This window comes from Drosophila takahashii, chromosome 2R (genome assembly GCF_030179915.1).
Source record: "Drosophila takahashii strain IR98-3 E-12201 chromosome 2R, DtakHiC1v2, whole genome shotgun sequence".
Lineage (NCBI taxonomy): Eukaryota > Metazoa > Arthropoda > Insecta > Diptera > Drosophilidae > Drosophila > Drosophila takahashii.
The window spans coordinates 39926473-39952770 of record NC_091679.1 but is presented as its reverse complement, the minus strand read 5'-3'; the positions used below and the strand labels follow the sequence as shown (position 1 = coordinate 39952770).

Genomic DNA, 26298 nt, shown 5'->3' with positions numbered 1-26298 from the left:
CAAAATAATAGGGATAAAGAAATAATAAGCTTCCTAATTTTGTCATTACTATCTCTCGATAGTTCGTGAGCCCTTATCTCCCATCGCCAGTTCGCCGTTCGCCGCTCACAAGTGAGACCGTACTGCGGCAGTATGACCGCATCCCACAACATCGTATCGTCAACTATCGGAACATTCAACACATGTATAGTCATTTCATTGCGTAAAAGTAGCCAAAAATTTCGAAATCCCAAATTAACATAGAACGCCGGTGAGGTCCGTGCGCTGTGCCCCGAGCCCGCCCCTCTCCAAATCCGAGCAGCAAACGCCGACATGGCATCGGAGCACGAGGAATCCGACGCGGAGCTGGACGAGAACTACTATACGTTCTTGAATCTTCCCCGGGATGTAAGTGCAGTTGCCGGTTGATAAAGCCCTCCAATCCTTAATCCTCCCAAATTCCAGGCCACTGCGGAGCAGATCAACACGGCGTACCGGAAACAGAGCCGCATCTTCCATCCGGACAAGCATTTGGAGCCGGAGAGCAAGCAGAAGGCCGAGGTCATGTTCAACCGCACCAAGCGGGCCTACGAGGTGCTCTCGGATCCCCAGCAGCGGGCCATCTACGATTCGGTGGGCGAGAAGGGTCTGCGCACCGAGGGCTGGGAGATCCTCCACCGGACAAAGACCCCAGCCGAGATTCGCGAGGAGTACGAGCGTCTGGCCCAGGCTGCGGCGGAGAGACGCCTCCAGCAGCGCACGAATCCGCGTGGCAACATCACCATCAACGTGAATGCCACCGAGATCTTTGCCCCGTACGATGACTCCGAAATGCCGCGCGTGGAGATCGGTTCCATGAGCATTGCCCAGTCCATCGAGGCGCCCATCACGCGCAAGGACATGATCATCATGAGTGGCAATCTGTACTCCTCCAATGGCAATGGCAGCGGTGGCTTCGTGGTGGCCGGACGAAGGCTACTCAACAAGGGTTGGCTGGAACTGTGCGCCGGAGCGGGAAACGGCTTCCTCCTGGGTCTCAAGGGTGAGTCTTTATCATTAGATAATCTTTATGAAGATTACTAGACCTCGGATTTTGCATATTTGTCCATTTTTGGTACGATTTTTACCAAAATTTCTAGGTAGGTGTCATATTTTTTTCAAATGTAATAAATTCGGATGCATATCGGAAATATGCTATTCTGCTCCTTTTACTATTTTTTCCCCTACTTTTTAAATTTGGGAAAAATTAGATATCTCAGAAATAACGAAAAGGAACAAACCATTTTCTTCGGGTAAATTAGGTTAGGCTATGAAATGGTCAATCTTGAATAGTTGAGTTTATTTTATATTTTTCATATTTTATGCATATGCATTTTATGCAAATATGCAAAAAAAAAAAAAAATATGCCATTAATTTTAAACTATATTTTTATTGAAACGAACTTTGGTGTTTTCGGAATTGATCTATCTTTATCCTATAGAAATATGCAAAGATTACAATAACCTATTTTCCAGGTGGCCGCACTCTTAGCCAAAAGCTGACGCTGAACGGAGGCACTAACCTGAACTTCCGGGACCACGGCGTCATACCCGCTCTGTTCTCCACGCTGGCCGTCCAGCTGGACAAGCACACGATGGGCAGCTTGACGCTGAACGCCGGTCCGCAGTCCTCCATGTCCACGCAGATCGATCACTCCAAGGAGACGTACTCGCTGAGCTCGTCCCTGGTGATTGGCACGCCGCATGTGTACTTTGGGCTCTCCTACACTCGCAAAATGATGGAGAACGAACTAAAACTAAAGCTGGCGGCCAAGTAGAAGGGTTAAATAACTTCAAAATCCAGTTTAACTAATGATATTCTTTTACCGCAGGGTTGGAACCTTTGGCTTTATGGGCGAGTATGGCGTGGAGAAGAAGGTTTCCAAGTACAGCTCTGTGACAGCGACGGTTTCGATTGGCGTGCCCTCGGGAGTCATACTAAAATTCAAGTGGGTGATTACTTAAGGACTAAAAGAAGCTCTATTTAATTACCTTTAATTTCCCACCCAGAATACTACGTTCAAATCAATCGTACGTGTTTCCTATTCATCTAAGCGATGAAATAGTGCCCGCAGCGGTATTCTACGCCTCGGTGACCCCGGTGATTGCATGGTTCTTCATCAAGAAAACCGTGATGGACCCCATGGAGGCGGAGCGCAAGAGCATTGAGGTGGAGCGGACGAAGAGGCAAAACGAGCAGAGGCTCTCGGCCAAGCGGAATGAGGCTAGTGCCGCCATCCACCTGATGCAGGCGACGTACAATAGGATAATGACCGAGGAGCTGGCGAGGACGGGTCTAATAGTCACGCGAGCCGTTTACGGCTGCACGGCGGAGGGCGGCAGCCAATTTAAGCCGGAACAATCTTTAGATGTCACGGTGCCCATTCAATGTATGGTTAAAGACGGAACCCTGCATCTGCACGACTCTTCGAAGGTTTGTCTCCTCTACTTATTGTTATTCTGATGTATTAAGAATCCTAATTTCTTACAGAGCGACCTGCCTGGCTTCTATGATCCCAGCATCGGGGATGACAAGATTCTGCGCATAGAGTACACCTACCAAAACCAGTTCAAAGTGATCAACGTCAAGGACAACGAGGCGCTGCGACTGCCATTGCCAGGATAGTGGCACTGCAATTAGTTTAAATCTTCAGTTGTGTTTGTAACTTGTTTTTATTCTTGATAGAAAAGACCCATTCCCAGGACTTGGGGGCAAATATTTCCCCTACTTACAATACCACTCTGTAACTCGCTATTTATGGGATACTCACGAGATCCGAACAGCGCAATAAATCACAAAACTAAGAAATATTATAAGTTAATTTAAATTACTTAGTTCAAATTAAATTCAATTTAAAAAGTAAAAGTGCTAGCGAAGGTTTTTTCAAATGTAGCGATAGTAACTATCGGTAGCCATTGCTTAGATACTCACGAGATCCGAACAGCGCAATAAACCACAAAACTAAGAAATAGTCGTAATTGTTATTATAACTTAATTTTAATTATTTAGTTAATATTAAATCAATTTAAAAGTGAAAGTGCTAGAGGTGGTCTTTTTAAATTTTTTCGATAGTAACTATCGGCAGCCATTGCGCAACTCTGGCAACCCTGGCCGCGGGGGCGACTCAGCTGACTTTTCTGATTGGACCCTGGAGTTTTTTAACGCTTTTTGTTCGGTGGGCGAATGTTTTGCACTTAAAAATGCCATTTCGCAGCGCCCGAGCTTCGAGCAAGGTATGATGCAACCGACGGACAATGTCCCTGTTCACAAAGGCGAATCTCATCCGCTTCCTGGCCGGCGCAATCTGCTTGTTGCTGGTGCTTAACTTTGTGGGCTTCCGCACCGACGGAGCCAGCGGCACATCGCTTAGCAAGCTGAGGTAGGTGCTCTAGATTTCCTGGAATTCTTATCAATCTTATCATATCTCTCCTTATCCACAGCATTCGGCGCGTGCACAAATATGCTCATATCTACGGGAACGCCAGCAGCGAGGGAGGAGGAGGGCTGCCCGCTGCTCCGCTCGTTTTGTCCAAGGACAGGCAGCTCCTGGATAAAGCCAACTCCTCCAGCACCTCACCAACTGTGATTGCCACGGCAAACTTTACTTCCATTCCACAAGACTTAACGCGCTTCCTGGTGGGCACAAAGAAATCCGCATCCGCCCTCCTCGCCAACTGCACTGATCCCGATCCCCGTGATGGTGAGAGTTTCCTTAGGAATTCTCCTCTAGCCAGATCTTAAAATCCTCTTTCTCAGGTGGTCCCATCACGCCCAACACCACACTCGAATCGCTAGACATAATCGAAGCCGAGCTGGGTCCTCTTTTGCGTCCTGGCGGAGCCTTCGAGCCGGATGATTGCCTGGCCCAGCAGCATGTGGCCATTGTGGTGCCCTTCCGCGATCGCTACGCCCATCTGTCCGTCTTCCTGCGCAACATCCATCCCTTCCTCATGAAACAGCGCATCGCCTATCGCATTTTCATTGTGGAGCAGACCAATGGGAAGCCCTTCAATCGGGCTGCCATGATGAACATCGGTTACTTGGAGGCCTTAAAGCTTTATCAGTGGGACTGTTTTATATTCCACGATGTCGATCTTCTGCCTTTGGACGACCGCAATCTCTACAACTGTCCACGTCAGCCGCGGCACATGTCGGTGGCCATAGATACGCTGAACTTTAGGTGGGCCGCAGCCACAGAAACAGAGATAAGAGCATAATCAATGTGGAATAACTTGATTCTTTTAGGTTGCCTTATCGATCAATATTTGGAGGCGTTTCCGCCATGACGCGCGAGCACTTCCAGGCCGTTAATGGGTTCTCCAACTCGTTCTTCGGCTGGGGCGGCGAGGATGACGACATGTCCAATCGGTTGAAGCATGCCAACCTATTCATATCAAGGTATCCCGTCAACATAGCCCGCTACAAGATGCTCAAGCATCAGAAGGAGAAGGCCAATCCTAAGCGGTGAGTATATCTATTATAATTTGGAATGTTTTTTATAGTTTATTACTCCTTTACAGCTATGAGAACCTCCAGAACGGGATGAGCAAAATAGAACAGGACGGAATCAACTCGATCAAGTATGCCATCTATAGCATCAAGCAGTTTCCGACCTTCACTTGGTATTTAGCCGAGCTAAAGAACTCCGAGCGCAAGAGTTAGCCTTTCCAAACTGTCTAATATATGCGTATGTACAAAGGACAACATTACTTTCACGAACGGTAGAGTCTCTCTTTTTAATAGAATGTCAGATCATGGACACATGATTACAATATTAGACACACATATTGTGTACAATGGTAGTAAGTCCAGTAACTATACTCATATTACGATGTAGTATACTTTTAATCCATCATTTAGCTTCAATTCGTACTCGAAGAACAAACAGTAAGAACTCGTCTCTCTGTAGCAATAATCCTCCCGTTCACTACTCAAAGTGCTCAATGATACTTATATATATAGTATACCCCTTTGTTGATTTTGTTTACTGTTTTTTTTGTTGATTTAGTTTTTTGTTATTCGACTAATGTACTTTTTATTAAACTTCTCAAAAGACAGCAGCTACACCTACTCCTACAAGGTGAAATGTAGATATTACTTTTGTGATATGCAAATTGTTATTCGATCAGAACGATTTATACCAAAATAAAAACTTATAAAAACTTTTACTATACCAAAAAAAAAAGAAAACCCACGCATTTCCAAATCCAATCAAACATTTCATCGCTTCGTTTGTTAGATCTCGTTTTTTATTATGGTTACTACGTGTATTAGAGATAGTTTTTATGGCTCTGTAACGACTGGGTTACCTTTTAAGTCGCAGTTACGATTATGGTTTATGATTAGTGGGTTTTCGGGGGCGCTGGCGAAACGAATAATATTAAGGGAATTGGATTCCACGGCTCATTTATTAGTGTTTTGGTATGCGGTATGCAAATTATAGTTAAAACAATTGGCATCGAAATTTAAATGCTTGAGCAACAATTTTGAGCAATCTAAGTTGGGGGCGAAACAAAAACTATAACAATCGCTGTAGTTGACGCTTTACAAATTATATACATAGATAATAACGTATAGATATAATAGACATAGAAAATTTGGCAAACAAATTACGACTACAACGATTAGAGCAAGCAAACCCGATAAAAGTTAGACGACCTAGTAGAGAGCAATTAAAGACGCGGGGGGCAGGATTTAGCGTTAGACCTATTAACGGCAAATATTAGAAACCTATGTACAAGATACGATCTTCAGGCGGCGTCCATCGTTTACATAATGGAGCAGGGCATGGCACAGCAGAGGGGCAGGCACACGGGCACCACGGCGCCGCCGGACTTGGTTTTCGTCTTTGACTTGGAGCCGGACTCGTACTCGTACATTCCGGATCCCTTGGCCCAGCGACCCTGAAAAGGATTTCAAATAATCAGTATCTGATTCCATCTCTCCTGATACACAGAAAAAAAATGGTAATGGTCAATTTGATATTTTTTAAAGATCAAGTTATTCATATCATTTTGAAATGAATAAAGATCATTTTAATCTTTTTCTATATTATTTGCTCAACAAATACTAGATTTGGTATTTTTATGATATGATAAAATATCATGTTGATATTTTTGAATCTTAAATTTGACATAAATCATAAATCATCAATAAAAAATTGATATGAGGTAAGATAGAAATAACCATATTTTAAAAAAAATGGTAATGGTCAATTTGATATTTTTTAAAGATAACGTTATTCATGTCATTTTGATATGAATAAAGATTATATTAATCTTTTTTTATATTATTTGCTCAAAAAATACTACATTTGGTATATTTATGATATGATAAAATATCATGTTGATATGTTTGAATCTTAAATTTGACATAAATCCTATTGGCTTTTAATTGATATGAAATAAGGTAGAAATAACCCTATTTCATATCGGTTTATTTTTCTGTGTACTAAAAACTCACTCCTGAAGCCGATCCAGCATGCATCTCCTCGCGCTTCATGACAATGGTATCATGACCAGGTGGATAGTACACCTCCTTGCCCGCCTTGTTTACGGATGGCACATGCTGCTGGTTGGGCGAGGCCACCGCCGTTTCGATTTCGCGCTTGCGCACCGGCGTCTCAATGTCCACGCGATCCACATGGTCGGTGGTCTAAAAAAGATAAGGAATCATATAAATCACTGTGTATTTATGTGTATTTATGATATCACTAAAGTAATTTACTTCTAATCTGCACCCCAGTCTTAACCAAACAAGTCGGTAATTATGGTATCATAATTGTAATTGTATTCTAATCTCTAACTACTTTTTTAGGCAGCCGGGTAATTTGATATCATAATATCTTATCAGTTACTACAACTAGAGGTACGCTTTTAAAGCAATTAAAAGTATCGTTGATTTATTAATTCATTTGAGAAATCATTTTAGAAGCTTTTAAAGATTAGTTTGTCAAAAAAAAAAATGTTTTTTTTTTTTTATCAGAAGTTAAATTGTTTGAAAAACTTTTGAATTTTGAAAGCTATTTTATTGCTTTTACAGCTTTTTATCGTTGATTTATAAATTCATGTGTGAAGAAATCATTTTGGAAACTTTAAAGATTAATTTGTAAAAACAAAAAAAAGTTATATTTTTTGAGAAACTTTGGAATTTAGAAAGCTATGATATTATATTGGAAAGCTGTGATATTATTATTATAATTAAGATTTCATTATTATTTATTATGCTCAGGGAATACTTACAGTTCCGAATGACTGCATCAGATCGTCCACTCGCTGGGGAGGATTGCTGTTCACTGGATACTCGACTCCATCGACGGGGAATGGGGATGGGGATCCGTAGTCCGGACCACGTCGGTTGTTTGAGTTGGTGGTCGAGGAGTATTTGTAGCTGTAAGTGGTTGAATTGGGTGGATAACCATTGCCATTCGGTGGCTGTTGTGGTGGATACGCGTTGTTGTTGGGCGGCAGCTGCTTCAGGGGAGCGGATTGCGGCTCATAGGGTCCCCCATTTGGCGGTCCATGGATGCTGTTCACTGTATTCGAGGTCTCCGTCTCCTTGTAGTAATAGCGATTCACTCCCGGCTGCAGTGGTGGACTGTGGGGTCCTCCGTAATTGGGATTAGGACTGTGGGCAGCCGGCGGACTGTGCGGCGGATAGCGCTGCTGGGGCGGCAGCTCATTGACTGTGCTCACGTTATCCGTCTTGTGGATATTGTAGATGACGGTACGGTTGCCGGGCGGAGTTCCCGAGGGACCCGATCCCAGTGGCAGCTGGCGTGGCTGGGGGCTCACTCCCCGCGTGGTGGTCTCCTTGTGCTCCCTAATCTCGTAGGACTGGTTGGTGACCAGCGGACGATCATTGTTCGGCCTGTTCAGCGTGGAGTAGCTCTCCGTGTTGTAGACCACCGTCTGTGGGGCATGGGAGTGCGATGGCGACAACTGGGTAAAGTTCTGGCTGGTGTTGTTGTGGCTCTCGTGGAGCTTGTAGCTGCTGCTCAGCGTGTTCGAGTTGTTCAGCGTGTGAGTGCGGTTAATGGTGCTGGTGTTGCTTCCCGGTCCCGTGGCCGGAATCTCGTAGGTGTAGGTCCGCACCGTGGTGGTCACCTTGGTGCCCGGAGCAGGCAGGATGCCATCGCTCAAAGCGATGTCCTGCAGCTCCTTGTCGATGGTCGTGCCGCTGGTCAACGTCTGATGGGTGCTGCTCGTCGCGGGCAGCAGCTCCACGTTGTTGTTAATGGTGCGATTGCTCTCGTAGAGCTTCGTCTTGCTCTCGTAGTGTCCTCCGCCGGGGGAGTGGGCTGAAATTATTTTAAATTTGAGATTAGAAAATATTACACCCAGAAAAATGATGGACAACATTTTAGGTCATGCATAGCCTAAAACATTTTAAATGGACTAAATGTTCCTTTTTAGGTCATGTACTGCCTAAAAATTTAAATTTTTGGTATATTTGCCCTACTATTTAGGTCCCGTATAGCCTAATATTTTAGGTCATCGTGGGCCTTAAAATTTATGCATTTTACCTAAATAAATTTGCACGGAACTCTGATACCTTTCTAGCGACGCTATAATTCCCAACCAGTTATAGCGCGGCTTGCATGGTAACCCACTTCGATCGTTGAATAAAACAGCGATTTCACTGCTAAACAGTGAAGCCTCTTCGCTCGTTTTTGTGTGTTGGAATAATGACGACTTCTTGAAGACTAAGCCGACATTGACCTCGAGTTAGCTATAAATTTCTCTGTATTTACTTTATAATATGAAACATTTTTCAGTACAAATTTTTAGGCCAAAGAAAGCCCAAAATTTTGGATAGGGGTTTTCTTATATTTTAAGGCAGCCAATTACCTAAAATCTAGGCCAAAAATTACCCCATTTTAGGCCATTAATGGCCTAACATTTTAGGTCATACAATCCTAAATTTTAGGCCATTCAAGGACTTAGCTCCAGTTTTAGGACAATTTTACCTAAATTCTAGGCCATTTTTTGACATGTTAGGTCATTTTTTTTTCTGGGTGTACATAAATTAAATTTATTTATTATTGTATTTGAGGTGAGGAAATATATGTTCAGGAATCTTAGGGCCTTTTTTATAAACTAAAAGTAGGTTTAAAATCAAGAAAAAGTAAAGAAATGTGTAGTTTAAAATATGATTCTTCAAAAAAAAAATAAAAGTTTTAAAAATTTTAGGAACAAAAGATATATTTTATTTGAGAACGCCCATGCTTGTATCCGAGAATTTTTCTTCTTGAAACCAGGAAAACTTTTACTGAAATCGAGAATACTTCTTGATTTAGTAGAACCGTTATTGGCTCACTTTTGAGCACGAAAATACTGAAATCAGGAACGTTGAGAACAGTTTTTTTTTCTCGGTGTAGGGAATAAATTAAAAAGATTTCCAGTATGATAAAGCTATTACGAAACTTAAGCTGGTACTCTAAACTTTAGGTATCTTTCCGATTCTTACCCAAAGTATAGGGCTTTTCCTTGGTCTGATAATCGTCCCTCTTCAAGCTGGAGTACTTGGCCGTGGACTGAAGGGTGCTATAATCGGTGGGATTAAAGGTCTCCACATCGTCAATGAAGGGCTGTTGGCCACCGGAGCCCGAGTGTTTGCTGGTCTTGACCACTCGCGTAGTCCTCGTTACAGTGCCCGAAGGATCAGTGCGTTCCCTAAAACAAAATGATATATAATTATAAATTAATATAAAACAAGGTCTACGCACTAAAAAAAGCATGTCACCGTAAAATCGATTTGGGCATGTAAATTTCCGGTTATGCAAAACGCATATAGTTTTAACATGAAATACTCATTTCGAGCATATCGAATTTACGGGGCCGCATACCACATAATGTAAAATCGATATGCATATCGTTTTTTTTTTGGGTGTAAGCAAAACTCACAGTGTTCTATAAGTAGTTCCATTGCTGGGCAGCAGATCGCGTTCCCTGTTGGTGATCTGGCGTTCCTGCTTCAGATCCTCCAGCAGGGCATCCAACTGGTCTATGTTCTGGTCGGGGGATTTGCCCTGATACGAAACACTGTTGTCGCCGGAACTTGAGTATTGGTAGGATGACTTCTTATAGGCGTAGTTCTTGTCGTTCTAAGTGATTGATAGTAAGGTATTATATTGATTTACTATCTAATGGGTCATCTATCAAGGTCTTACCCTGCCCCATTTCGAAGGCTTGTCCCGCAACGAGGATGAGTAATTTTCCGAACTGCTCGAGTACTGCATTTCCAATTAGTTTTTTGCTGAAACGGAAACGGGTATCATTCATAAATTATTCAAAAACGACTCGTGGGTGTCTGCGAGACACGTAATCACGGATTGTGACCCCGAATGGCAGGTTGATTTCGCTCCAAGGCGGTTCGCAAGAATCCCAAGCATTTTTCCCACCCACGCGAATGAACAAATGTTCGAAAATGGCCGCATTCGGCTGAATTCATTCTGAAGTGAGAACTTTTGGCGCATTAATGGAGCTTAAGTCATCTGAAGTGGGCATCACTTGAGCACACAAAGCACGGAATGCCGAGCAACAATGAACAAAAAACAGGCGGAGGCTGTCACGGAGAGATGAAATGCTCTGGAAAGCGACACAAATGGTTCCAAAGGCTAAGCTTTACAAAACAGAAATTTAAATGGATTTTTTCAATATAATTTAAAAAATATTTTACTAAAGTTTGTTAATATCATCTAAACTGATATTGAGAGAGATATAATTTTAAACGAACTTGAGAATGAGTCCCCTTGAATTAAATGCAATTATTGTCTGAATATCTATTATATCTACAGACCGCTTGGCACTTTCTTTCAAAGAGATATTGCTTCATAAAAATTAATGTTTATTTAAAAGGCTTAATAAATTCTTATTATCAATATGCTATTAACTTTTAATTTAAACAATAAATTGTGATGACCTTGAATTTGCGATTCTAAATATTATAAATATTCCGGGCCCTTAAAATATGAATACCCTTTGGCAGGGAAACCTCAAAAAAAGATGGCATTGATTTTCAGAACTGGCACACACGCAAAAAAAAAAAACAAGACAAAAGGCAGAGGCAAAAAGTCGAAAATTCAATGTCAAACAGGTTTTCACTTTCGGCGTGTCCTTAAACTCCTTTTTTGTCTGGGTCGGAATATGTACGAGTGTACATGTGTATATGCAGCTTATTTTGACGTGTATGCAGTTTTTTTTTGCGATTTTCAGCGATAACCTTGGGTAGAGAGATAGTCTGAGATGATGCAAAAATTCGAGAAGGATGACCGACCGGCGATGATGTCATAAGGCGGAGCTCTTGACAGCAACTGCATTGAAAAACGTCAACTAACTGGCTAACTGGCTTAAGTAATCAAATCAAGGCGAGCTAAATAAATCACCTTTTGAATGGAAATGGAAATCGGCGATGGGGATGGGGATGCTCCGCCATATGGTCAACGGAATAGAGCTAATAAAGACACAAAAAACACAAATAATAATGCCTCACGTCAGCCAAATACACGCATAAAATATCATAATATAAATAAAAGGCCAAATCTAATTGATGCCGCCGCCAGCTACGCCCCCTCCTCCCCCTCCGCCACCCCCTCGCCACCCACTATATACTATAGTATATACTATGTCTTGGTTCCCCCGATCTCAGCACGTTTTTAGCAGTTCTCTGGGCCTCACTTTGGCGACGAAAACAAAAACAAAAACAAATCGCAGAGAGCCGAGCGCTTGTTTTGTTTTTGCATATGGGCACTTCCAAAAAAAAGTCCACCAAGCCAAAAACCTTGATACTTGAATAAAACATATTTTCACATGATTTTGCCCCGATATTAGTTTCTAATTAGTTGGATACTGAGCTTTACTACAAATTTGGAGTATAGTTTGATTATTTTTATGACAAACCCCACCAATATACGCAAAAATCAGTTTTTGGCTATTTTTTTGTTATTTTTTGGACCTGTCTTCTTTTGTTAATTTATCCTATAGGAATGCTAATATGTGACATTTTTCTGTACTGAATGCTTCATTCACATACTAAACTATTAAGTTAAAAGCAAAACATCCAGCAATTGAGAGATAGAGGTAAAGAAATCCGCTTTACAAAACAGTCGGAAAAAATGTCCCGAGCGACATGTCCCGAGCGAATGTGGTTGAAACGGCAAAAAAAAAAAAAACGGCAAGAATTTTTGAGTAAAACCAAAAGCATTTCACAGCGACATGTTTGAACAACATTCTAAAAAAAATCGCATTGAAATATTCCATCAGAATTCGCTAATTTCTGGTGTTGTATGAACTTCCCCGAAATCCACTTCTATTTTTGTCCCGAGCGAATACGGCAGTTTTTTACCGATATCTTAAAAACTAAAAGTGGTACAAAATCAAGATTTTTACCAAAAATAGAGCTTGGGAAGAGTGAAAAGAAAAGCCCATAATTAAAATTAAAATCCATTGTTTTACAATTTTTTTTCAACTTTAAAGGTGTGCAAATGTCCCGAGCGACATTTTGGAAGTGCCCATATGTACAGTGTACACACGCAGGTCAAAATGATCTCATATACTCGTATACTCGGATCGAAGCTCCGAGGAAACATGTTGCTGTCTGTCTGGCGATTGGAATTAACCCGTTGAACAACTACGTGCCGCATTTGTAAGTCATTTGGGTATTTTTACGATTTTATGAATGAAAAAATATGGCATTACGTATTATTTCAGGGATTATACATTAGATCAGCATTTTTGGGCATTTTTAAAATTAGCATTATTTTGGAATAGCCTTCTTTTATAGATAGATTTGGACCGCTAGTGCTGTTTGCAGATCACAGATTATAACTGCCACAATATAGGATTTAAATAACTTTTTAAAAAAATAAATTACTAAAGTTACTTTCTGATTTCCACTTCTACTTAAATATGGCCAACTATTTCTTATATGGCACGTGAAAGTTTTACCTACGATAAGAGACCATAATATGCAAAACAACTAACAAATTATTAAATTTTGGTTCTAAGAAACTGTTTAAGTACCAACAAGTAAAATGTTTTTTTTAAATGAAATGTATGGTCTTATGGCTCAATTAATTAAAAATTAAGTTCTATAATCGCAAAAGTCAGACCTATAAATAAGCTTACTCATTAACGCTAATCCTACGCGAAAGTAAACATTAATCTGAAAAGGTGGGATGCAAGTTATGAATCAGAGGTAGAATTTGGAAAACATGATTTGAGTTTTGAAAAATTCTTAATTTTCATATGCAATTCCCGAGAAAATTATGGTAAACGCAATGAATCACTAGGTTACAAATAAGTGCATTTCCTGTTGGTAATATGCAAATTAATATTTGTAGCAGAATTTGATTTTGTGATCTAATTTCTTTTCAAAAACAGTTTTCTAAGAGCTCCCGAAGAATTCGTATTCAAAATTCTTGATTAGATAAACAAAATTGGAGTAGATGTATTGCTATGGGTTAAACGCCACCGAAGTGGGCGGGGTTTTTGGAGGAAGGGGTAATGGGAAGCGAGAAGCCAGATCGTTGATCACAAATCGCCAAATGCCAGAACGCATACGTAGGCAATGGCAAACAAAATCGTAAAATAAACAAATATCAGGCTATAACCAACGAGTTTGAAATGGTCGAAAAAAAAGCGAAGGTGTTGTTGTCGTCGCCGCCGTTCTGTTGTTGAAATTTCCGAAAATCGAATCGAAACGTAGGCGAAATTTAACGTCTATATATGCGCCAGGCATGTATCATTATCTATATATGTTTATGTTCTAGCCAAAGTGCGAGTGTGTTGCGTATCTGTGTGTCGAGTTGCCAATTTTGAGGCACCCACACGAAAAGCGATCCACGAGTTCAAGCCAAGCGGACATAAACAAGCTGTAGACGCCGTTTGAACTTGGCTAAATTAAACGAAAGTTTAGCAGATACAGATGCAGAGATACAAAGATACACAGATACATTTACTGGGCGAATTTCCGAGCGAACACTTTTCGACTTTTGCCGAGCCATTTCTGCTTTTTTTTGGTTCCGTCGGTATATGAAAACAAATAATTCTATTTATAGTTCACTGCCACTGTTCTTTCAATTTGAATACGGAATACTGCGCCGTCGGTGCCTTTCGGTGGGGAAATAAATCGAGTGTACGTACGAGTGCCCACCGTACATGAATCATCTGGCCAAGAAGAGATACACATTGGCAGATACATGGCTACATGGTTTCTACGAGGAGGATGCGTTTTCGAATTTCACTTCAAAAAGCGAGTACTTCCACGTACATGGGGCCAAAACCAAAACCAAAACCAAAGACACGTAGGGAAAACTCGTTTCTAACTGCGGTTTCGAGCTCCTCTTCCATAGACAACCTACACACTCCACTCTCTCCATTCCAATCTCTCATTTTCTCATTTTCCACTCCACTCCACTCACTGTGCACTTTTCCAAAACTCCAAAAACGCAACTATTCAGGTACAGTTCAATGGGGGGAAGGAAAATCTCTTCGATGTGCGGGAAATTCGTGGTAAGTGTATTAGTGTTCGATCGCTCCCAGCACAAAAGTGTAACGGTTCGCGCAGTGTAAGTTTGTAGTAACGGTTCGGGTGTTCAGATCTCGACGCGTCGCTAGCTCGGGCGGTACTGAGGCCTCCGATCCGCGATCACTTGCCACCAGCGATCCCTACACGATACCCATACCAACCAGAGCGATCCAATCCAATGGCAACTTGCTCCGGACCTGTTCGCCCGAGAGCATCGCTCTCAATTTTGCTTGCAAAGCTTACAAAGCTCTCTACAAACGCAACTAACGCCAATTGATCAAACAATAGAGAAAAATGGAAGTGTATTCGATCCCCAACATTGGGTACCCTTTATAATTTGAAAAAGTTTCTTTAAAATACTTTAAGTTGGGGCTAAGTTTTCAAGATCAATTAAAATTGCTCAGACAATAGGGAAAAATGGAAGTGCATTCGATCCCCAATATTGGGTACCCTTTATAATTGGAAAAGTTTCTTTAAGATACTTAAAGTTGGATCTAAGTTTTCAAGATCAATTTAAATTGATCTAACAATAGAGAAAAATGGAAGTGTATTAAATCCCCAATATTGGGTACCCTTTCTATTTTCAAAAGGTTTTTTAAGATACTTTAAATTGGGTCTAAATTTTTAAAAACTATCATAATAGTCGGAATTTTTATGTGTTTTTGTTCAACATTTTTGAAACCATTTGTTTAAATAATAGGAACTGAAATAAAACTTAATAGAATAAAATATCTTCCTCAAAAATACGAATTTTAATAATATGTATTTTGATTTAACATTTTTGAAATTATTTTTTTTTAAATAATAGGAATTTTAATAAAACCTTATATAATAAAATATCTTCCTAAAAATTACGAGTTAAAATAAAAATTAATAGAACGAAATATTCCCCTGAAAAACTCTATACTAAATTCTTTTTTCTAAATTATATAAATAAACTACAACCTTGAACATAATTATTTAATTTTAGCACGATTTCTATCTAAATTCCTGAAATATACGTTCCTGATAAGCCGCTCCAAAGTTTGAGCCGTGAAACAAAGCTTCTATAATTAAAATTCACGTTATTTACCAACGATTTGACTTTCAAAACGCGTGCTTAAGTTCATTAGCGAGCGACTCTAAACCTCCAAATGTGTAACAGAAATTAGCAAACAAATTTTGTATTGATATTAGCAAAGTTTTAATTCCAAAGTGCGACTATACAAGTTTATGGGTGCATCTACTGAACAAAAACAAGTTCGTTTTTTGTACAGTGTTAACCTGCTCTAATGGGTCAAATAGATTGATTAAATTCTAAATATTTAAATGAAAGCCGACTGTTCGAAGATGCTCCACTTTTCGCCAAGCTGCGAGTTGCGTTTTAATAACAAAAGTGTATTTGAAAAAAGCTCATCCAGATGCCCCGCCGGTTGCCCCCCCCTAAAAATCCGTTCTCGTTCGTTTACTCGATACAAAAGAGTCAAGTGTTTTCATTTTATTCACTCGTATTTCAGTAGCGACGTCCATGATTATAGTGATCAGAGAATCTGTAGTTGATAAGCTTTTTTATAAAAAACAAAGACCGATGAAGCCGGTTACAACTGAGGGTAGCAGCAGCAGTTACGTTAAAATTACGATACTTAAGGTAGAAAAATCGGGCTGGTCACCTAATCCTTGGCGGGCACCTCGATGACGCGCGGCTTGTCGATGATGCGAGCGGTCTTGTTGCCCTTCTCGACAATGCCAATGATCCAGGCCTGGTAGCCCTCCTGCTTCTCGATGTCCTTGCAATAGGCGGCCGCCTGTTCGCGCGGCAGGCAGATGAGCAATCCACCCGAGGTCTCGGCCGAGTGGCCCTGCAGCAGCTGGAACATGTTGCCGCAGGCCTTGGCCACCGCGGCCATCTTGGCGATCACCGGCAGATTGTGGATGACGAACGACACGTCCTTCTTCTGATGGGCGGCCAAAGTTTGAGCGTGACCGAGTAATCCGAATCCCGTGATGTCGGTGGCCCCGTGGGCATTGTACTTGTGCATGAGGCGAGCGGCCACGCGGTTCAGCCGCGACATGGAGTTCATGGCGCGATGATAGGCCTTGCGCACATCCTCCTCGGACACCACCAGCTTGATGCGGTTCCAGCGCTCCGGCTGGTCGATCCACTGGTGGGCATTCACCGCCACCTGGGTGCCCAGGGGCTTGGTCAGCACCAGGACGTCGCCTACGACGGCATTATCGGGCACAATGTACTCGTTGGGCTGGCAAATGGTCGAGGCCACGCCGCCAATGGTGCACCATGGGTTGACCACGCTCTGACCCCCAGTTACAGTGGTTCCCGCCTCCAAGGCAGAGTCCTTGAAGCCACGCATGATCAGCGGAATGACCACATCGCGCTCCTTCTCCGTCATCTTGGTGCTGACCGCCAGGAGCATCAGCATATTGTCGCAATCGGTGACTCCCATGGCGTACAAATCGCTCAGCACATTGGCGCAGGCGATCTTGCCCATCATGTAGGGATCATCGACAATGGGGTAGAAGAAATCGGTGGTCTGCACCAGGCAGAGGCCGCCGTGCCGCAGCGGAATGACGGAGCAGTCGAGACCGATGCCGATCCTCGGGATGGCCACGTTGAGGAACTGCGGCTCCTGGTCCTGGGCGGAGTAGTCCTGCTGCAGGGCGGACACCAGCTTGGAGAGCACATCCTGCGGCACCTTGCAGCCGCGTCCCTTGAGGTCAGCGAACCGGGTGAGCCGGAAGGAGGCGTCCAAATCGTGGGCCGTGGGATCGAAGGGACGACGCAGCTCCGCGTCGCCGCCGCCATGCAGCTCCAAGTGGGCCGAGTTCAGGACATCAGCGGCGTAGCTCATCTTGCTTTAGAGCTAGGGGAAGTTAAAAGAAATGCAACATAATTATTAAGTAATTAACGCACTTTTGCCGCGCAACAAAAACATAATGGTCCATTCTGCACAGCGAGTAACTCGCGTTCTCCCCGGCCACCAATACCACAGCGCTCAGACGTGTATGTACACGGATTTTCTGCCGCGTATGCGTAGCTCGGCCTGTGATTGGCTGTTGCCGCGATGGCGGCTAAAACGGGCGAAGTCAGTATTTCTCCCCGTCGGCGAGGCGAGAACGTGAACAATGCCCACTCATTTCAATTCCAAAATGCCAAAAAAGTGCGCACTTTCCATTAAACCATTTTATTGCTGGCAAATCACTTAGGCGTTTCTACTTACTTTTGCTTGTGCGTAGGTACAACGAGAATTGTATGGGGACGTGAGCAAATTTTATTTATTTTGCGCCTGGTTTTGCTTTTCCAACGAGCGAGATGTCACAACAGGGTTGCATTCGCGCGTGCGGGCGATTCGATATGCGGGCTGCCGATAGTCCATCGACAGCGATAGTTGCGCGGGGCTGCCCACTCGCTTAAAGTCTATCGATGAAATCGCGCGCAGAAGGTGAAATAAATAAATAAAAATATGTTAAATCTGCGGTATACCAGGGGAAATCCAAGTGGAAGTGGTGATTCACAGGGGGCTACTTCTTTTAGACAATCAAAATGATTGGATTCCATTCAATCCAACGATTTTAGAGCTGCCAAGAGAGTGTGGCAAAGAGCTGGAAGAGCGGTCTCTAAAAACAAAAACCTGTTGCGCCAGCAGAGCGAAAAGTAAAAGTGGTGAGGAAACCATTTACCTTTGTTCGTTGATAAGCCAAGTAAACTTAACTTCTCATCAAGGAAAAACCTAAGCATTGAAGCGGAAAAGCTAAAAACAAAGAATTTTAGCTCTCAGGAAAACAGCACCCACACAAAAGACTTAAAAAGCAAACTTGTTTTTGGGCCATGGGCTAAACTAAATTAAAACGCTGACGAAATCGCTATAAACATGATTCAGCTACGCCTGCGCAGTCTCGTTCTGCTGCATTTTATAGCCCTGGCCAGTTCGGAATATGTGTATGGCGAACCGGAGTTCAAGTGTCCCAAAAAGTAAGTTGAAATGTTATAAATATGTATATTTTATTAATAATGTTTTTAAAACAGATCGAATGTCTTGTACCCCTGCGAATGTGTAAAGGGCAGCGATAATGGTCTCTACATACGCTGTGAAAATACCAATTTGGCCACTCTTTCCGTGGCCCTACAGAATTTGGCCTCTTTTGAAATGCCCATCGAGGAGTTGACCATCTACAAGGGACATTTCGGTGGGGATCATAAATAAATTTATTATATTTATAACATTTATCATTCTTACCCTCTATATAGTACGTCTATTTGGTCCTCTGTTTGCCCACATCAAAGCGCGTTTGCTGATCATTGAAGAAACCCCACTTACCACCATTGAAGATTATGTATTCTATGGAGTGAACAATACTCTGGAGCAACTGCACCTAATCCGCACAAATCTAAGCCACGTAGGACCTCTGGGATTTGGTGTAAGAACGAAATTAACTACCCAAAAACTTGCTTATCTAAAAGAAAAATAACTTTACAGATCCTTGGAAAAACAAAGGAACTGGTAATCGATGGTCATGCCTTTGAGCAACTGCCCAAGGATCTGTTTGCTGGCCAGGAGATCGCCAATAGTCTGGGAATCATCCGGGTGACCAATGGAAACCTGAGTGATCTGCCTATAGAGACTTTCCAGCCCTTGCGAAAACTAAAAACCCTTGATTTGCATGGCAATCAGTTGGAGAACCTGAAACGCAATCAGTTCAAGAACCTAAGAGAACTAGAAGTCCTGGATATCAGTCACAACAAGATAAAAAAGCTGGAGGCACAGCATATAGCTGATCTCACGAAGATGGGGTGGTGCAATGTATCCCACAATGCGCTAAACGAACTTAGTCGCGGAACCTTTGCCAGAAACTCTGTGCTAAAAGTGCTCCATTTGTCGCACAACAATATTTCCCGACTGGATGCCAATAGTTTCAGGGGAATGCGTTTCCTGCGACGACTTTTCCTAAGTGATAATGTGCTTACCGATATTGGACGAGGTACTTTTGGTTCAATTGCCCGCATTGGAACCATAGATTTGGCACGAAATCAGCTGAAGAAAGTCGAGTACCAGATGTTTACGCAGATGAACTATGTGGAGGTGAGATATTAAATAAAATAAATATTTTTAAATTACCACTAATTGATATCTTAAATTTCAGTTGCTTGATTTGGCAGAGAACAACATAACCAAAATTGAAAAGAACTCGTTTAAGGATATTTACCAGGCTGTCATAAACGTTTCGCATAATGCTTTGGAACTCATAGAAACAGCTGCCTTTGAGAACTGTGTGAACATTACGGTTCTTGACTTGTCCCATAATCTCTTGACCAACTTTTCGCGACGCAGCTTCGATGAGACCACTTTTGCCACCTATTTTCAGCTAAGCTACAATAACTTTACCAATTTGGCGCAGGTAAGAGAATAGCTCTTTAAATTCCAAGATGGGAAATAATTTTATATTTTTCTTTACAGATTCCCCTTCAAAATATGACGGGATTGAAAGTACTGAATGCTTCGCACAACAACATAGCTGAGATACCAAAAAACTGTTTCCCGAAGCTCTACGAACTGCACACCATTGATGTTTCACACAACAACATCTCGAGCATTTTTAATGGAGTTTTTCAAACCCTCTTTTCGCTACGATCCCTTGATCTGAGTTATAATAGCATGCGGGAGATCAAGTCCTCCACTTTTGGCACTTTGCCAACGCTGTTGGAGATGAATCTCAGTCATAATGGATTGGTTAACGTAGTGCGAGGTTCACTGGCCAAGTTGACTAGCATGCGGCAGTTGTACTTGAATAACAATCAGTTGGATAAACTCTTCCAGCTGCCCATTTCCCTGAATGAACTGCATTTCAGTCATAATCTACTGAATGAAATACCGGCGAATACCTGGCCGGTAATGAACTCGCTTATCTACTTGGATCTCAGCCACAATCAACTGGGTGATAGTCTGAATGGACAAAGTTTTACGGGTCTGCTGGTCGTGCAACGTTTGAAGCTGCAGAACAATGGAATTAGCCAGCCACCATTGGAGGCAGTAGCTGTGATGTCAACACTGCAGTATTTATATTTGGAGGTGGGTAAATGCTAGGAAATTCACAAACTTTAAATATATCCTTGTTTCCCTTTAGAACAATAATATTACCACCCTCGAGCGCAGTGCCTTTGGCAAGCTGCCAGTGCTGTTTGAGTTAAATCTGTATGGAAATCAAGTCAAGGACATAAGGTAAATATCCTAAAAAATATTTGTATCATAACTATAAATAATAATATAATTTTTACCTCTTAGTAAACGAGCTTTTGAGGGTCTGCTGCAGCTGCTCACTTTAAATCTTTCGTCGAATGGTATACAGCAGCTGCAAAATGACATTTTCATTGGTCTACCCTCACTGAGAAATCTGGATTTGTCCTTTAATTACCTCACCAAATTGGACAACAAAACCAATGGCGTGCTCGATGACTTACTCAGCCTGGAAACCTTGGATTTGAGTCACAATCGTATAAGTTTCGTGACAAAGAAGACTTTTCCCTCGCATCAGTGGATTCCGTACAATCTGAGGAACCTCAACCTGAGCTACAATCAAATGCCCGTGCTTACTTATGATATTACCTTTGGTACCAAGAAGCTGTATACCTTGGATGTGTCCCACAATCAGATCAACGATCTGAGGAGAGGAGTTATCTCGAATTTCACTTCATTGCGAAGTCTGGACATGTCCTATAATGAGCTGGCAAATCTGGCATCTGAGGAGCATATTTTTGACCTTCCACAAAATCTGAGCAGCCTGGATCTGTCCCACAATCAAATCTACCATTTGCCCTTTGCCAATCTGGTGAAAGTAAGCTCTCTAAAACATGTTGATCTAACCAACAATAGTTTGGAGGATGTTCCCGCTTCGATAGTTGGCAGCATGCGAAATGGCAGCCAAGTGCTTCTTGCTGGGAATCCTCTGCATTGCGGTTGTAATCTACGTCCACTGAAGTACTTTATGCTGCAGCAAACGTCACCTGGCGAGGATTTGCAGAGTATCTACTGCAACACACCAGCTATGATCAAGGACAAGCAGCTTATCTCGCTGGAAGATGAGTATCTGCACTGCGCCGAGGACGAGCGGGAGATGTACAAGGGCTTTGACTATGAACAGCTTACAGATGTCCGTTTCCGTGAAGTGAAAACGTAAGCAGAAATTATGATTGAGTTAAATTTAAATGTTCACTTATATTATTATCATCCCTCAGCACCAAAAGTGGCCTGTTGACCTTAAGTTGGTATGTTTCCGGCACTTCAGACGTCGCCGACTTCCAAGTTTATATCCGTAGCAGCAGCAACGAGGTGCTGCACCAGTCGGATTATGCATACAACAATCGAACTGCCCAAATTCCAGTGGAAGAAATAGCGATTCTTGGAGAAGAGAAGCTGCGTGCCGCCGAGATATGCATAGTTTCCCGGGATAGCGACGGCAACACGCGCAAGTGGTTCTCCGGTCAGTGCCAGCAGCTGCCATCCCTCAAGCGTCCCCGTACCTTCTTCTTCGGAAACTTTCAGGTCAGGGGAGGAGTGTCCAGAACTTCCAGCAGTCTACCTCACTGTCTTTTGTATATAATACTCGTTTTGTTTGTGGCCCGTTTGTAGTCGGCATAGATCTATATTTTAGAGCCCTGCATGAATGGATCCAATGAATTATTTTGAATTTATTGTTTTATATGAATGAATTAATTAGAATTTTGAGTTTAATAGAATTGAATGAATTTGAATTTTGATTTTAATAGAATTCAATGAATGAATGGCATGAATTCCGAAATAATTCAAACGACAATTTCTTTAGGAGAAGAAAGGGCCATAATTTTGTGATTAAATCTGACTAAATTTTATTTACTAAGGGTTAGTACTCAACCCAACAAAAGGTCGTCCAAAACAAAAAACTTCATATGAAACCAAATTTTTTGACGTTATTTTCATATGAAGTTTTTTGTTTTGGACGACTTTTTGGTGGGTTGAGTACTAGCCCTATGCAGTTAAGATTGATTTGATTGATTTGAGCTCAAAAAAATCTGGCAAATTCAAAAAATTCAAAAAAAATATTCATTTATTCAATTCGAAATGATTTAGAAAAACATTCAATTTTTTCCACATAGAATTCATGGCATACTATGATAAAACAAAAAATGAAGACTCACGCAGGGCTCTAATCTATATTATTCTATATTCGAACTTAAAATTGTATACATTTTATATGACTTTGTTACATATTGTTACAAGCATTTTTTGATATATGTTAAGTCCCCATCGTTTTAAGTTCGAATTGATGTGATAAAATGAATCTTGAAAAGAGATCAGATTGACCTTGATCCTTGATCTCATTGTCCCTTGTGTCCTTTGTGCCTGTGTTGCTGCGGCCATGGCTCACTGTAAGGACACGCTGTGCTCTGACCTTACAGCTGAACATGTGCGCGACGCCCTATTATCACAGCCGTGCGCACATGTATTTGTTTACTTGGATGCCGCCTCGCGTGGGCAGCGCAATTCAGAAAGCGTTGGAGCCCACAGCCAACCGAACGGGCCAGCTGATGGCTGATGGCCCAGGCTGGCGGACTTTCATTCAGGGCGAAAACACAAAGGCTGTTGGCCGAGCAGCTTCGCAACGCGGCGATTCATTCTCAATTCTCGGCCTCGGCTCCTGTTTTTGCAGCGGGAGCGGATGAAAGGACTCGCCTGAGAGCCTGGCAAATGCGCACTCGCGCTCTTAGCCGAAAAGGCAAGCGAGGATTACAGTGGCGGGCGCAATTGTTGATACGGCTACAGTGCTGGCGGAACCCTAAAAGTATGCCTTGGTTTTTTAATAGAGTTGATAAAAGTAGATTAACCATAATTGATTATTACTAGTAGTAATATTAGTTTGTAGTAGTAGTTTGCTTTTTTGTTTTTTGGACTTTGTGTTGTTTGTACTTAACCTGCCCTACTAACACAATATACGTAAGTTAGTGGTCGTTATCTTAAATGTTTTTCGGTAGATCATCTAATGACTTAATTGTTTCGTATTTTTCTAAGCTCTTCAATTTTTGTAGGATACGTTTACAATATGAAATTTAAGCACTGTATCCACTTTGGTTTAGATACTTCTGCATATGATTGCCGTCTTAAAATGTGAAAATAAAGAACGAAATTTGTAGTGCCTACAACGAAGTAATTTGTAATTTAATTTATTTTATTTAATATTTGTTTTTTAGATTTTTTTTACAATCCGTTCTGTGTGATTTTTTCTACTGATGGTTTTTTAAAGGCTCTCCTTAATAGATTACTCTAGTTAAATCCATATAAAGGAATGTTTAAGGAACTGTGAGTGAGTTAACCAAAGGCGCGCCTACTTTCGAGGGCCTCCACTGTCCCCGTGGACACGAGACACTCAGGACATGTGCACTTTCACTGCCGCGCCACCCACATGCTCTCGGTTTCACTTTGGCCGCAGAAGAATGTGCTTTTGTGCCGTTCGCCTTTGCCATCCTGGCACCTCCCACCCCCCTCCCCGCCCCTCAGGATTTTGGCAGTCGACTTTGCCTATCCTTATCGATTTTCAGCGAATCTCGCAGGCTCGGCTCGGCTGTTTTTGGTCCTGTTTCCACGGCGCACGTCAGTGGCATGCGAATCGGAAAGCCAAGTTTCACTTGTCGCGCTGAGTTCGTTCGTGTCGCAGCAGCAGCAGCAGTAGCAGTCGCAGCAGCAGCAGCGAGTGTGCCGTTATTCCGTTCGTTACATAAAGAAGAGATTCCAAATAGCAAGTTTAAGTGCGCTGCTCGGTTGCGGATGGCATAAATCATTCGGCGAAGGCAGCATTGTGATAAACATTAAAAAAGCGCCGTTAAAAAACGAAAGGAGCGACCAGCGCGACCCACTAAAAAATATAGAAAACCCAATCGGAATCGAATGAAGAGAAAAGAAAAGTAATGAAATAACTAGTGACTGTGTATCTGGTATATAAAGCACTAAATACCAGAAAAAATATGAAATATTAAATGTGCCGTAACAGAGGCGTTGAAAAAAGTACCAGGTAGTCGTGGGCTCGGGAAAAAAAAGAGGAGTTCAAAGAGGACGAAGAGGAGGAGGAGAAGGCAAGACGAAAGGCAAACGAAAATGTAATAGAGGTCAAAAGAAGCATTGATTTAACGTGTGCACTTCCTCCCACTTTCACCTCCACTCCTCAGGCTTCCTCTACTTCTTCTTCTTTAGCTCCTCCTTGTTATCCTCCCACCGCCACTGTGTCCCGTTTTTCGTGCCACGACTGTGTGTACTGTGTGTGTGCGTGTCTCTCTCGCAATATATTTGCGTGTGCGTGTGCGTGACTGCTGTGTCTCTGTGTGTTATAAATAATTTGTTTAAAATTCGTCAAATCGCTTGACGTTTCATTCAATAAATTTCCTTCGCAAAGACACACATACACATACACCCTCGCACTCGCACACACACCTATGCCGCCCCGTGTGGCGCCCGTGAATCGTGTATGTATGTGCGAAAAATGTTGATGACGAACCACTTACGTCTATCGCAAAACCCACGAAACCAACGAAACCACCACAAACACAGCCGCAGCAGCTGAAAAAATCGCATGTAACACACCAATACACCCGCACACCACACACACACATAGCCCCAGGACACACGTACTGTTCAATATCCAATAAGAAACCAAGCATAATTACATAATCAAATAGAGCGACTGGCAAAAAAAAATAAATAAAAAAAAAGGACAAAAAGACAAGTGACAAACAGGAATAAATAAAATCACGAGCGACAAAAGCGGAAACCAAGAAAGCAAACTCGAAACACGGAAAATCAACGCAAAGTGCAGAATTATTTAATCAACGCCAGCCAGTCGAAATCCCTGGAAACGCCTATAAATAAAAAGGACACGCGATAAACCAAAAATAGAACGTAATGATTAAACCAAAACCAAAGTACCTGCAACAATGAAATTGAGCAAATCTTAAAAGCATAACCCAAAAAGCAAACCCAAAACTAGAGATTACTTTTAAAAATATACAAAGGACACTCGCTATATACAAAAACAGTGCTATAGATAAAACGATAAACGCTATTCGCAAATAAAAAAAAAAAAAGAAAAAAAAACGTAGTTCGTTGCCGTTTGTTCACCGCTGGAAGTTACCGATACAGCCCAAGGATATAGAGCGTAATCCCCGTTGAGATAAAGATAGAGTAATGGAACTAACCTCGTAGTTTGTAGGGAGACAAGCGTCTCTGCCCCTAGGACAGCAAAAAGAAAATTCAGAAATAACCGCAACATAAACGCACTTAACGACTAACTAAAACTACCAAGTAGTTGCCTCTCTATATACAACATATATAATATATACACCTACGAGATATATACAAGAATACTTAGCCGTAGCGACTAGATAAACGCCAGTCTGTATATCTACCTATATGGATTTATTTTTATAACGCTAAACGCTAAAGCAAAACTAGATCCCATACACCCGACCTCGACCTCTAGGCCCTTTCAAATTGCATCTGAATAAGTAACGAGGGCGATTAATGCATTAATTGGGTGGCGAAGGACGTGGCCACACGGAGTCCCGAGGAGGGATCCGGATCCTTTGCGTGTTTCTCCTGCAAGGATACAAAACACACCCAGTTCCCCAGGACACAAACGTACAGGACGAAATTAAGCTACCTGCTTTGGGTTTCCCGTGTTGCGCTGCCTTTGACGTAACTCCGCCTTAACTCGCGTCGCTTCCATTTGCCACAAAA

The 26298-nt window shown here is 42.0% G+C and overlaps 5 protein-coding genes across 5 annotated transcripts; 3 read left to right on the top strand and 2 right to left on the bottom strand.

Annotated features, from left to right (window-relative positions):
* Positions 1–150: 150 nt before the first annotated feature.
* On the top strand, positions 151–2829 carry LOC108054750 (dnaJ homolog subfamily C member 11). The gene is made up of 6 exons (XM_017137811.3): positions 151–387; positions 445–1021; positions 1495–1792; positions 1851–1967; positions 2029–2452; positions 2510–2829. Exons 1-6 carry the CDS (start codon positions 313–315, stop codon positions 2642–2644), a joined length of 1626 nt encoding a protein of 541 aa, XP_016993300.1. The 5' UTR covers positions 151–312; the 3' UTR covers positions 2645–2829.
* A 309-nt stretch (positions 2830–3138) lies between these two features.
* Positions 3139–5190, top strand: beta4GalNAcTA (beta1,4-N-acetylgalactosaminyltransferase A). Its single transcript, XM_017137812.3, has 5 exons — positions 3139–3398; positions 3460–3719; positions 3776–4199; positions 4265–4483; positions 4540–5190. The coding sequence occupies exons 1-5, from the start codon at positions 3274–3276 to the stop codon at positions 4679–4681; spliced, it is 1170 nt and encodes a 389-aa protein (XP_016993301.2). The 5' UTR covers positions 3139–3273; the 3' UTR covers positions 4682–5190.
* A 56-nt stretch (positions 5191–5246) lies between these two features.
* LOC108054749 (uncharacterized) lies at positions 5247–14667 on the bottom strand. Its single transcript, XM_017137810.3, has 7 exons — positions 14442–14667; positions 10191–10276; positions 9925–10124; positions 9488–9693; positions 7261–8318; positions 6482–6673; positions 5247–5922 (listed from the first exon to the last, which is right to left on the bottom strand). Exons 2-7 carry the CDS (start codon positions 10257–10259, stop codon positions 5788–5790), a joined length of 1860 nt encoding a protein of 619 aa, XP_016993299.2. The 5' UTR covers positions 10260–10276; positions 14442–14667; the 3' UTR covers positions 5247–5787.
* Positions 14668–15987: 1320 nt separating this feature from the next.
* On the bottom strand, positions 15988–17908 carry Sps1 (inactive selenide, water dikinase). The gene is made up of 2 exons (XM_017137815.3): positions 17764–17908; positions 15988–17406 (listed from the first exon to the last, which is right to left on the bottom strand). Exon 2 carries the CDS (start codon positions 17392–17394, stop codon positions 16198–16200), a length of 1197 nt encoding a protein of 398 aa, XP_016993304.1. The 5' UTR covers positions 17395–17406; positions 17764–17908; the 3' UTR covers positions 15988–16197.
* A 176-nt stretch (positions 17909–18084) lies between these two features.
* On the top strand, positions 18085–22467 carry conv (insulin like growth factor binding protein acid labile subunit convoluted). The gene is made up of 10 exons (XM_017137814.3): positions 18085–18206; positions 18267–18515; positions 18570–18730; positions 18792–18961; positions 19021–19623; positions 19685–19939; positions 19999–20610; positions 20666–20760; positions 20824–21711; positions 21774–22467. Exons 2-10 carry the CDS (start codon positions 18415–18417, stop codon positions 22165–22167), a joined length of 3279 nt encoding a protein of 1092 aa, XP_016993303.2. The 5' UTR covers positions 18085–18206; positions 18267–18414; the 3' UTR covers positions 22168–22467.
* The last annotated feature ends 3831 nt before the right edge of the window (positions 22468–26298 follow it).

What these genes read in the sequence shown, in the direction of transcription:
- LOC108054750 (XM_017137811.3), top strand. Translation starts at nt 313, where the DNA reads ATGGCATCGGAGCACGAGGAATCCGACGCGGAGCTGGACGAGAACTAC. An exon ending in CTTCCTCCTGGGTCTCAAGG is followed by an intron (nt 1,022 to 1,494) that starts GTGAGTCTTTAT and finishes CCTATTTTCCAG; the next exon opens with GTGGCCGCACTCTTAGCCAA. An exon ending in GGAGTCATACTAAAATTCAA is followed by an intron (nt 1,968 to 2,028) that starts GTGGGTGATTAC and finishes TTTCCCACCCAG; the next exon opens with AATACTACGTTCAAATCAAT.
- beta4GalNAcTA (XM_017137812.3), top strand. Translation starts at nt 3,274, where the DNA reads ATGTCCCTGTTCACAAAGGCGAATCTCATCCGCTTCCTGGCCGGCGCA. An exon ending in ACATCGCTTAGCAAGCTGAG is followed by an intron (nt 3,399 to 3,459) that starts GTAGGTGCTCTA and finishes CCTTATCCACAG; the next exon opens with CATTCGGCGCGTGCACAAAT. An exon ending in GAGAAGGCCAATCCTAAGCG is followed by an intron (nt 4,484 to 4,539) that starts GTGAGTATATCT and finishes ACTCCTTTACAG; the next exon opens with CTATGAGAACCTCCAGAACG.
- LOC108054749 (XM_017137810.3), bottom strand. Translation starts at nt 10,259, where the DNA reads ATGCAGTACTCGAGCAGTTCGGAAAATTACTCATCCTCGTTGCGGGAC. An exon ending in GGAAAAGCCCTATACTTTGG is followed by an intron (nt 8,319 to 9,487) that starts GTAAGAATCGGA and finishes AAATAATTTCAG; the next exon opens with CCCACTCCCCCGGCGGAGGA. An exon ending in TGATGCAGTCATTCGGAACT is followed by an intron (nt 6,674 to 7,260) that starts GTAAGTATTCCC and finishes TATCTTTTTTAG; the next exon opens with ACCACCGACCATGTGGATCG.
- Sps1 (XM_017137815.3), bottom strand. Translation starts at nt 17,394, where the DNA reads ATGAGCTACGCCGCTGATGTCCTGAACTCGGCCCACTTGGAGCTGCAT.
- conv (XM_017137814.3), top strand. Translation starts at nt 18,415, where the DNA reads ATGATTCAGCTACGCCTGCGCAGTCTCGTTCTGCTGCATTTTATAGCC. An exon ending in CGCAGATGAACTATGTGGAG is followed by an intron (nt 19,624 to 19,684) that starts GTGAGATATTAA and finishes CTTAAATTTCAG; the next exon opens with TTGCTTGATTTGGCAGAGAA. An exon ending in AATCAAGTCAAGGACATAAG is followed by an intron (nt 20,761 to 20,823) that starts GTAAATATCCTA and finishes TTTACCTCTTAG; the next exon opens with TAAACGAGCTTTTGAGGGTC.